This window comes from Ambystoma mexicanum, chromosome 1q (genome assembly GCF_040938575.1).
Source record: "Ambystoma mexicanum isolate Mex_15411 chromosome 1q, UKY_AmexF1_1, whole genome shotgun sequence".
NCBI lineage: Eukaryota > Metazoa > Chordata > Amphibia > Caudata > Ambystomatidae > Ambystoma > Ambystoma mexicanum.
In genome coordinates this window covers 298,617,895-298,629,972 of record NC_090922.1, presented here as the reverse complement: position 1 = coordinate 298,629,972, position 12,078 = coordinate 298,617,895, and the positions used below count along the sequence as shown (strand labels likewise).

At 51.4% G+C, this 12,078-nt stretch overlaps 1 protein-coding gene across 3 annotated transcripts in view; it reads right to left on the bottom strand.

Moving 5' to 3' along the window:
• LOC138527531 (uncharacterized) overlaps positions 1-12,078 on the bottom strand; it is a 1,006,733-nt gene that overhangs the window by 928,255 nt on the left and 66,400 nt on the right. For all 3 annotated transcript variants that reach the window (XM_069638786.1, XM_069638780.1, XM_069638792.1), the window contains exon 2: positions 2,738-2,936. In XM_069638786.1, the coding sequence (XP_069494887.1) occupies positions 2,738-2,761 (24 nt within the window). In that variant the 5' untranslated portion in view covers positions 2,762-2,936. The remainder of the gene's footprint in view (positions 1-2,737; positions 2,937-12,078) is intronic.

The following is a 12,078-nucleotide window of genomic DNA, read 5'->3' as shown; positions in this document are numbered from 1 at the left end:
AGGACTTCAGCAGGGGAGAGAAAGCAGAAGCAAACAGGAAGGTCCGAACCCTTGTGGCGGACAATCGAGGGAGGATCACCTGGGCAGGGTGTCCTTGGGGACTATGGGAGACACGCCCTTGGGCGAGACTTGGCTTTCCTCCCGTTGTGATATACCTCTAACCGGCATTGCCTAAGTTGTCGTGGGACATTGTCAACAGAGTCCCATCATACCCCAGTACCTTTCTGTAAGGAAAAGGAGAAACCATCAGGGAAAACAAAGACCATCTCTAAATTCCAACATGGGTTGTACCCCTCTTTCCTCGAAACCCACTTTTCAACAACCCTACATTCAAAACACTTTTCCTGACAAAAATCTACAATATCTTTATCCCATTTTTGAAGAACACCAAAAGTCCCATAATCCCATTCCCCTATTGAAATACCCAAGGACTGAGACGAAGAAGAAAGGGACTAAGAGTACAAAGATTACCAAGGAAAAAACCCTTGGGAAACAGAAAACCGACTATCACACCTTGACAGTAGGCTGTCCCACTAATGGAGTCAGGCAAGGTCAGGCAGACACAACCCTGACCAGACAGCTGCAACCTCTGTTAACATCTGCCAGGTGTATAAAGGAAGGCTGCTGAGCAAGAAGGGTCAGTTGCTCTTGAGACACTAGGAGTCTGAGGATGGCAGAGGATCCCTACCAGAAGCCCAAGCACTGGGAGAAAGCAGTGGACCAGACCGAGCACTGGTTAAGGGGAGCCACAAAGCAGAGAGCAGAACCTCAGATGCTTTTCAGCACAGGACTGACTGGTGGAGGGACGGATGTGGAGCAGGAGCACCCGGTAAGGTCTGCTAGGCAGAGAGTGAAGGCTTCCAAACCCTTTCCCCCCTACATTGAACTGGAGGCTGCCTGGTTCCCTCCCAGGTGAACAACAGAGTTGGGGAGGAGCAAGGCCAGCACCGGAGGCCCCTACGTAAAGCAAAGATTGATAATAAGGAAGGCCAAGCCAACCAAAGAGTTCTTGTGTACAAAGAGAGAGTCCGGTTTCTGACATCTCCAGTAATTATCATAAAAAGTGACTGGTGCATTCAGGAACCTGTAGTTCTAGAAGACAGAGAAAGAGAAAGGGGAGTTGTGATAGAAGGTGTCTAAAATGAACTGTTGAAACCAACACAGGCTTGAGCCTGACTGAGGGAAGCCTGAGTAAATTTAAACTGCTGGAGTGATTGAACTTTTGAAACCAAGATACGACATATTCGACAGAGTGGTCCGGCACCATGTGTGTGCTCATTCAAAGGTCTCTGTAAGGTATCCAGCTGAGAGGTGGCAAAAGTGAAAGAAAGGCAAGGAATTGTGAATCAAAGTGGTCCTGCAATGGGTCAAGTAAAATCCTCAGCACAATCGAAAGTCTTCAATGTTGATACAGTAAAGAAGGTTTATGGCAAAGTAGATAAAGTTGGTCCGAGCCCGGCAGAGGGAGATCAATTGAAAACTTCATGCTAAAGCGAATGTGTGTTAAAATAGATAAATTGGTCTGAACCCGGCAGAGGGAGACTAATTGAAGATTGTGTCAAAGTGGATCTGAGCCTGGCGAAGTGGGATCCGTGGTGAACAGTGAAACACCTGATAAATTGTGTACGTGAAAATCCTGAGAACTTTGTGTTAAAGTGGATCTGAGCACGGCAGAGGGGGATCCGAGGTGAATAGTGAAAATCCTAAGAAAATTGTGTACATGCGAAATATTGAAAGGAAAGGTACTTTATTGTTTGTTGCGTCAGGCCCTCTGAAAAAAGAGACTTTGAATGGCAAAGAGGCTTTTGCACAGAAGGCCATGATGTTGAAGTTTTGAACTGCACCTTCATGCTAGAGAAGCCAGAGCTCGAGTGAGCCGCCTTTTCCTGTGCTGAAAACGTGAGGAAGGGAAGCCAATGGCTTGAATATCCTGACATACCATTTCTTGAACACTTTTCTTTTGCATAACATTGTTTCCCACACTATTTGTATTTAGAGGTAAGGATTGGCAATAGGTTTATTAGTATGACCCTTTTATTTTGACAAGACACCACTAGGACTGTGTTATTATTATTTGATGGTCGTAGCTTTCTCCCATCTTTAGATTTAGGATTAGATAGGCGGTTTCCAAACCTTTTTCAATTGAAGTTCAATAAACACCCTTGAACTGTGATCACTTGTGGCTGTTGTCTTACTGTTGATACCATGGTTTACTTACAGTGTGCATAGCTTAACGTACACACACTTCTAAGCTTTTGAATATATTAACTAGATCTGGGAACATTATTCAAGTACGCTTTGTTAATTTACAGTGTTTTCCGAGATGGTGACATTACTAACTTAGATAGCGCTGTACATTCACAAAAGTACTCAAACAATGCAAGCAAAAAGATGATGAAGCCTAAACACGTGTGTAACTTAGGCTATGCACACTATTAAATGAAGCATAGGTACAGTAAAAAGACATATGTGCGCCCAGAGGTGCACAAATATCTTTACATTAGTTATGATGTAACATAATAGCCCGCAGGAGCCAGCGGCGCCCAACCTCAACACTCTAGTCACATTTCTGAATGAAATAAATTACATTTGGGAGCATTAGAGTCAGAGTTTAGAGGCCAGAGTTGGTGTGCAAAACATTTCATCAGCACATCACAAATGAGCCAGTGAGGGTATGCTATAACAAATGAACCAATGTAGAACACACACAAGGAATTGATTAAGAAACTATCTTTACCAGACTTGGTCCTTTTGCAGACATGTTTTCTTTCCTAGTGCCAGGATTAGACAGACTGTCCCAGGAGTAACCAGCTGGATGCGGAGATGGATACACTCTCACATAGATGTGCTTGCAGAAAACGCCTGCAAGTGCTTTTAAGGCATCTAATCATCAGGTTCATATGCTTCCTGGCTCTGCTTCCCCAATGACGAAAGCTCTGAAAAATAGAAATCCTCAAATAAATTGCTACATCACAATCGTGAGATTAATGTTTATTCCCAATAAAAACATTCTGAATACATGCAAAAAAAGATAAACAGAAGATGTGCAATAATAGAAATACAGAGCATTATCTCCACGTCCACTCTTCCTCGTCCCAGTACTTACCTCATGAGGCCCCTGCCTCCAACACAGGACCTTCTTCTATTTCTTTGAATCCCTATAACTCCTCCCCCACATCCACATCACTCAGTTTAATTTTTCCTGCCTCTGGCAGGTAGGACTTTTTCTTCCCGGTGCGGGGCACCAGGGAGCACCGATTGCCAGCCCCCTGGTGCGGCGCTGCTCCTGGTACCCCTGCAGGGCTTGGGGTCCCGGTTGAGCGGGATTGCCTCGCTCGGTTCTTTGCTGGGCTCCGGACCGCAGCGTGGGCATTGTGTCCCGTGTCCCGCTGGGCCCGGGGGAAGGTAAGGAGAGGGGAGGGGGCTCTGTGCTTGCTGTCTTTCCCCTCTCCTGCTGGTATGGCCATCTTGGTGTCCCATTCATGCCGGCTCCTTGGTGTGCCTTACGGAGGCAGGTGCCTCGCCCGGTTGTGTTTTGCAAGTTTGTAGGCCGGTGCGAGGGCAACACGGCCCGACCCCTGCAGGGCCCGGGATGCGGTAAGGAGGTGGGGGCTTTGTGAATGTTTGTGCCCTGATTCTCCTGCTTTTGGGGCCGTGCAACGACATGCTTCCTGTTTGATGCAGCGTTGCCTAGGGGATTGTTTTGTTTGGTTTTTCCCTCTTGGTTGGTGCCTTCTGGAGGGGTACCCATTGGCTCGACAGGTGGAGAATGGGGCTGCCAGCTACATGATGCAGGGCTCAAGCCACCTCTCAGTCCTGTGCTGTGTATACAGGTGGCAAGTTAGTGGTGTGTTTGTGTCTGTGCTTACCATGGACGCAGGCACCTTGTCCTGTCCTCTTCCTCTGAACGGCGCGGGGGACAGACGAAGGAGATGTATTTGTTTTCCCTTGTCCGGCATGGAATTATGGAAACTGCTAATGCATCATGGAAGTAACGGCCATGCAAGGGGTTACCAGTGTCTCTTATTTTAAGGCCTAAATCCTCTGCTGCCGACGTGTTGCTTTCACGCTTCCTCTCAGAAATGTGGAAGTAATATGGCAGATTGTGGCACATGTCTGTGCTTAAAGGGGTTCTCAGAGCCCCTGGTGCCGATGGAGGGGGCTGTTTCTTCTGTGAGTTTTCCGGTATAGGCATACCCCAGGTATGGGGTTGCCTTTGGTGTCTTCTAGCGGGGATGGCTTGCATTGCCCCGCTTGGTGACAGTACTCTGCCCATTGACGCCAGCCTGGTGGGTCCTCTGTCGGCTGAGGGGGCCATGGTCTGCTGGACTACCGGGCTGTCCTGTATCTTCCTTTTGATAGGTCCGATCTTTTTGGGGGCTGACAAGCATGCTGTTACACTGCGGTGCAGGCCTGCTTCAACGTCCTGTGATTTTACTGTGGTGCAAATGCAGTGACTGGCGGTTTTCCCTGGCTCCTCGTCTCTATCTTCTCTGAGGTGCATGGGACTGGTGGGGTTCAGCTTCCTGGATACTGGGCTCCTTCCGGAGGAGGTTCTCAGTTGCCATTACTGTCTCCTCCTGTCCAGGTTTGCATGGTTAGGACTTTGGTACCCAGCTCACAGACCAAGTAGTTGGCCATGGGATCCGTTCTCTCCGAATTGTTGTTCTGGGTTACCGTCTTGCCCGTTCCTCTCCCTGTTCGAGGTCAGGTTTTCTACTCGCGGGTGTTCCTGGTGCCTATGCCTTCTAGGATGCGTCATCTGCTTATGTGTATCGGGGCCCTGCACTGCTTCATCCGGACGGAACGCTTCAACGTGGAGGCTTTGCAGAACGTACTCTGGATGTTGTGCAGGGGGGATTGGATGAGATCACAGCGTTTTCAGTTCCCAGTACTCCCGCCGGGGTGCGATCGGCTCCCAGAGTGTTCTCCATGCTGGTGACTCCCCTGGTGGTGCATATGCATCTGCAGGGAGTGCAGATTTTTTTCCCTACCTGGACGATTGGTTGGTCGAGGAGTCCTGTCGGCAGGCTGTCCTGCCTCATCTCCCTTTAGTCTGCCAGTCATTGCGGGACTGGGGTTTGATAGTGAACTGGCTGAAGACTCAGCTGGAGCCTTCTCAGGATCGAGTTCTCATTGGGGCACTGGTTTGCCCCGGGATGGAGAGGGTGTTCCTGTCCCTAGAGAGGGTCCGTCGCTTGCTGACTGTTCTGGGCAGGGTTCTCAGAAAGCAGTATGTCTCGGCTCACCTGTTGCTGAAGTTATGGGGCACGTGGCGTCTTGCGTGTTTTCTAGTTCCTTGGGTCTGTCTTCAGTTACGTCCCCTCGTGTTTTATCCTCTCTCCTACTGGCTCCCGACGTCTCAGCTTTCGAAGCTTTGATTTCCGTGTCCCCAGCGCTGTGGGTCTCCCTGCTATGGTGGCTGGGGGTTCCAAATCTACAGGCTGAGAGGTGTCCATGGTCCTTCCTCCTGTGGCCTCTCTTACTACCTACGCCAGCGGAATGGGTTGGGCCGGTCTACATTGGGGGTCCTCTCAGCTCAAGGGTTGTGAGATCTGGGGAGAGCCGTCGATCATCCAATTGGCGAGAGTTGTGTGCCATTCTCCGAGCTCTGGTGTACTTCAAGGGGTTGCTGGACGGTCGGGCGATTTTGGTCCGAACGGACAATACAATGGCCTTGGCATATGGCAACCGCCAAAGGGGTTATGGACGCTCCTTGAATGCTCTGGCAGCTCTGATAGGCACCTGGGAGGAATCGCATCTGGTGTCTCTGGTGGCCACACATATCAAGGGGGTGGACAATGTTCGAGCAGATCTTCTCAGGCGCCATTTTCACTCCTCTGCGGAACTGGTCCTGTCGGCCCAGGTCTTTGCGGAGATCTGTGTCAGATTCGGGACCCCTGTTCTAGACCTGTTTGCATCCCCGGCCTCAGCAAAAGTTCCCCTCTTCTGGTCTTGGTTTCAGGCCGGGGGGGTTGTGAGGGTGGACGCCCTCTCTGTACAGTGGCCTTGGGGTTTCCTTTATGCCTTTCCGCCTATTCCCCTTCTGCCCCCGGTGGTTCAGTGCATCACAGTGTACAGGGTGACTGTGTTGTCGTTAACTCTGTTCTGGTCCCGATGGTGTTGGTTCCCCTCTCTGTTGGAGCTTCGGTCCCAGGAACCTTGGCTGGTTCCGAAGTAGTCTTGTCCCCTTCAAGGGGATCTGCGGTTGGAAGTCCGCCAAATGCATTGGGCAGTGTGGCTATTGCACGGTCTATGCTGATTTCTCAGGGGTTCTCGGGTCCGTAGTCGAATCCATAATGAATGCTCTTAGGCCTTCCACTCTGAAGGCGTACAGCAGGCATTGGGGCCATTTCCGAGACTGGTATGGGCAGTGTGGGATCCCTCCCTTGCGTTCTGGCCTCCCTGCTATCCTTCAATTCCTCCAGAAGGGGTTTTGACAAGGGCCTCGCGGTTTTTCCGCTTCGCTGTCGTGGGCCTCCATTAAATTCCTTTGGGGGACTCTGATGGTCACTTGGATGGGGAGGTGTTGGTGGGGAAGTTGCTACGGAGTTTTTCTTCTTCTCGTCCTTGTACTTATAAGGGGCTTCCCCCTTGGGATCTCCCTCTCGTCGTATGGTTCGTTCAAGGTCCTCCTTTTGAGCCCATTTCCGAGATTGATATAAAACATTTTACACTGAAATCTGCCTTTCTTATTGCCATCACTTCTGCCCGTAGGCTTGGGGAGATTGGGGCTCTGTTATGTCACCCTCTTTTCCTGAGGGTGCTGCCGGACTCGGTGGTGCTGAGGTGTGGTCCGAAGTTGCTCCGTGAGGTTGTTTCTCGGTTTTCACACCTCTCAGGATCTGGTTCTCCCTGCCTTCTTTCATGATGTGAAAACGCCAGAGAAGGTGTCTTGGCATAACATTGATATCCGGCGGGCAGTGTTGGAGTGTTTGGCTAGGCTTGCTCATTTCCACCGATCTGATAGTGTTCTGATTACTTTTCGTCCGGCTGGGGCTGGGCATAAGGCATCTGTGGTTTCCATTTGCATGTGGTTCCGTGTTGTGGTCTCCATGGCCTATGTGGCTTCTGGCCTGCCTGTGCCTGCGCACGTTCAGGGGCGGTCCACCAGGGGTTTGGCGGCTTCCTGGAACGATGCAAAGAGGGTTTCTCTGCAAGAGATTTGTATGGCTGCCGCTTGGGCTGGTCTAAGCACTTTCATCAACCACTATGGGTTGAGTTTCTCCCTCTCTGTGGTTGGTTCCTTCAGGGTTGGAGTTTTGTCTGTGGGATTGTGAATTAAGAGTTATTGTGGGTGTGTGTTTTGCTGCACTGTTTTTGGCTCCGTGTCTCATTGGGACCTTTTCCCCATTGCTGCTTTGGTATACCTCATGAGGTAAGTACTGAGACGAGGAAGAGTGGACGCGGAGCTAATGCTCTGATTACTTACCGGTAATCTTCATTGCTCCTAGTCCTACTCTTCCTCGTCACCGTACTGACGACCCTCCCTGCGGGGAAGGTCACATGCTCAGGCTTGGTAATATGAAAGTGAGTGACGTGGATGTGGGGGAGGAGTTAAAGGGATTTAAAGAAATAGAAGAAGGTCCTGTGTCGGAGGTAGGGGCCTCATGAGGTAAGTACTGTGACGAGGAAGAGTAGGACTAGGAATAATGAAGATTACCAGTAAGTAATCAGAGCATTACATCCTAAACAAAATAAGAGCTGAAAAGGATGGGGAGGCACAGTTTCATGCAAGTTGGGATTATGCAATCTGATTGATACCTGTGTGAAAGAGAGGAAAAGAAAGATGAAAAAAGAAAAAACAGTCAAAGATGAATGTAGGAGAGGGATGAATGTAGGAGAGGGATGAATTAATGAAAAGGCAGTTGAGGGGAGGGGTATGCGAAAAGAGAGAGTGGAGCAAAAGAAAGAACTCCACGCAAGTCATGCAAGGTCACATGTAAAAAGGCTTGAAAATCAAGCCTGGAAACATGCATGCAAGTGAAGGGACAGATCTGCAGCTGGGTGTGAAAGGGTAGGAGGAGTGACAGTATCTTAAAATGTAATATAGTAAGAATTCAAAAAGATTCAGCCCCGATATTGAAGGGGGCAAGTACTGTAATATGTCATGGCGGTTTTGAATGGGCTGAATAAATAGGCACTAATTTCTCCCAAACAAGTCTGTCACGTTTAGCTAAAGACGATGCATAGGGGAAAGATTTACATATCTACTAATATATGTTCTTTAAAATCACAGATTAAAAACAAAGAAATGTGAGAAACCAACTTAAAACGAATGCAAAGCGGGGGGCGCTGTTGAGCGCCGAACAAGATGGCCGCCTGAACGTGACTCTCCGCGGCAGGCAGTCACAGGATCCTATCTTGCGGCACCTTCTTCGATCTGCACCGGACCCCGCAGGGCGCGACACGATCAAGGACGACCCGAGCTCCATCTGGGTCGAATCCTGGCGCTGAACGGGGCCGGGAACCCCGAGAACCAGTGATCTATCCACCCTTCCCCCACCTACAGGGCGGCTTCTAGCCGACGTCCTTCCTCGGCTGCGAGTCGGGCCGGGCTTCTCGAACGGCTGGAGCCGTCACAAGCTCCAGCGGGGATCCTCGCCTGCCCCCGCCGGGGGACTACTGTCTGTGGGGCCTCCCCCGGAGCCCAGACCCTGCGTATCCTGCCATCGCGGAGGGGCGGCACACATACAGCCGCGGCCGCGTCGATCCCGGCGCCGCCTCGCGGTGTGCCCTCGCCGCCGCTGTGATCTGGCTCCCTCCTGACTGGGGTCCTGCTCGACGTGGGGGCGGACGGCTGGAGACACTACTGCGGAGGGGTCGAGCGGCGGTGCTCCCCTGGACACCTAGCACCGTGCTCCCCCTGTTGACACACACTGTAGGGCCCCGGGACCAATAAGGTACGTGGTGCGTTGGGGTAGCGCCGGCCTCAGCGACTTGGGGCCCACCTTTCTGTGTGCTGGTGCTCGCCCAGCGCGGTCGACCTCGCCCCGGAGTTACACCGCCTGGGGGCCCCTCTCCCCTGCGGATCTGGCAATCTCTCAAAATGACCCAGTCATCCACAACATTATCATTATCCACTTTCAGGGACCCCATGGTCTGAAAATCCTTGGGACTTGGCTCATTTTATATCGCTGATCTGGAGTCTCAGCCTGTCCATTTCGTTGGGGGGTCGATCAGGGCTCCTCCCCACACATCCTACAGACTCGCTTGAACTACCACCCGGCCCCCGCAGCGGCCACTACATACCACTGCTCTCGGCCCCCGGGTCACTTTCACCTGAATCTCTCCTGACTTTGTCTTCACGTGCCGCCATGGTCCCAACACAACGGGCCTACAGGCGCCGACCTCCCCCCTGAAAATCACGTCCCGCGAGATTCCTGTACCTTACCCCCTTGAGCTGCTGGGACCCCCCATTTACTCTATTGGAACTCCAACCTTGCCAGGATGACCAAGGGGGCCTCAAAGAGACAGAGCTCCATCAATCTGTTCGCGAAGTCATCGGTGAGACCGCCGGAAGAAACCACCGAGCAGGCTCCAGCGGCGTCATCGTCCACCACAGCACCGGAGTCCCAAAACATGATGGATTTTATCCGGGAGGGCTTCACCGCACTCCACTCAAAACTAGATGATATGAACGGCACTATATCCTCTATCAAGGCCCATATTGAGAGGACGGATAGCCGGGTAGCGGAGGCCGAGACAAGGGTGGGCTCCGCTGAAGATGCATTGGGGGCTCTTCGCTCCGAGGTCATTGCCCTCTCCAATCGGGTCCTCGACGTGGAAAGGAAGAATGAGGACTTGGAATCCCGATCACGACGCAATAACCTTCGTATCATCGGCGTTCCTGAGAACGAAGTTCATGAATCAATGGAAGACTTTGTTGAACATACATTGCTGACACTCCTCGACTCACCCAAACTTTCCCCGCAATTTTCCATAGAGCGTGCGCACCGAGCCCTAACGGCTAAACCCAAGCCCGGCGCTCCTCCTCGGCCCATCATAGCCCGTGTGCTGAATTACTGTGACCGCGATGCCCTCCTCAAGGCCGCGAGGCTCAGGGGGGAGCTCTCACTGGGCGGTGCGAGGATTCACCTCTACCCAGACTTCTCTGTGGCCGTTCAACGTGAGCGCAAGACTTTCCTGGCGGTAAAACGCAGACTGCGTGATCTCTCAGTTAAATACGCCATGCTTTACCCCGCCAAACTCCGGGTGGAGCACGCCAACCGGGTGTTCTTCTTCACTCTTCCAGAAGAGGCCTCCAAGTTCCTGGACGAGCATTTCCCAGGCTAATACCCCCTCTTTGTCCAAGATCCTACTGCTACCCTCCAGCCCGGTCAAGGAGGGCCTGCATCCTGCCACCTTCCTATATTGGAGTCACGCTGGTTTTATATTCTGTAATCTGTTTAAAATGATCATTGTCATGAATACATGCCGCACTAACATGTGCAATATCTCCGCCCAAGCTACGTACAAGTTCTCACTGTTGGCACTTTTCATTTCACTTTTCCTGCCGTGCCCGGAGAGACACGGCCAATTCGGCCTGCAGGCCCCCAGGCGCTGATGCCACTGGTTTGGTTTTTGTTGGGGGGTTTTGGGATTGTCATCCCTCTGTTTGGGGGGGGATGTGGGTGGGGGTGGAACATGTTGGGGGTTATGTTACAAAAAGCTTGGCGTTGGTAGCAATTACGGACCGCGATATGGTACTCCATGACTGTTACTGCAGTGTGGTTAAACTGGCCCACTGGCTATTGGTACGTTCTCTGATATTTTTGTTCTCACTTCAATGTCTGGGAGCGACTTGACTTTTATGAGCTGGAATGTTCGGGGGTTGGGTAACTACAAAAAGATGAGGCAGCTACTGCTACTGGCCGAGCGTCATGGATCCAAGGTTCTCTTCTTACAGGAGACGCATGCCTGCACGGAACAGTACATAAGATTTGCCAAATCATGGGGCCCCCACAGATTCTCCACTGATTTCTCTTCCCAAAGCCGCGGGGTCATGACCCTCATCCATAAGAGTCTCAAGTTCACTCTCATCTCTTCACACATAGATCCTCAGGGCAGATATGTACTGCTTCATGCTATGCTTCTTCAAAATAGGGAGACAGTCCTACTGAACATATACGGCCCCAATATAGATGATCCAGAATTCTATGTACAGGTCTCATCCCTTCTCGATAGCTTCCCCCTTGTCCCTATCCTCTGGGGGGGGGGGATTTCAACACATTTTTTGATGTAACCCTCGATAGGTCTGGGTCCAGGCCTCGACAGCTCTCTAGAGCAGCCTACGCTGCGCTATCGTCTCTTCCCCGTCTCGCCATGGTCGATGCATGGAGGTTCTTTTACCCGGATTCCCGCGTTTATTCTTTCTATTCTTCGGTCCATGATTCTTACTCCCGTATTGACAGGTGGGTGATCTCCAATGTTCTGGTTAAGAATGTCACACAGCTACAGATTCTCCCCAGGTCCCTATCTGACCACTCTCCAGTGACCATTACCATGAATTGGGGGCCAGACCCTGGCTGTACCCGGCGTTGGAGACTGAAGCCCTTTTCCCTGCTAGACCCGGAATTTTGTTCTGAGCTCGAGCTATCTATCGAGGAGTTCTTTGAGACAAACACAGGATCGGTAACATCACAGGCCACTCTATGGGAGTCCTTCAAGGTTTACATTAGAGGGATGGCGCTGTCGAAGGAGAACGGGGTTCTTAAATCGATCCGTAGAAACCTAGCAGAGAGCGAATCCAAGCTATCGACCCTTGAGGCCCAATGTTCACTTCACTCCACTCCGGGAACCCTGGCTGACATCGGGGCAGAGCTGGATACGTTCCGATCCCTGGCGGAACGCGAGCAAAAATTTTTGGATAACCCTGGCATGGCAAGGAGATACGGGGAGGGTGAGCGCCCAGGCCGATTTCTGGCGAGGCTGATCCGTCACGAGACGGGGTCCCCACATATACTTGGGATTGAGAGACCGGATGGCTCTATGGCTGTCGCCTCACAAGACATCAACAATGAATTCTTCAAATTCTATGGAACCCTATATTCCAACTCTGATGAGGTGCCAGCGGTA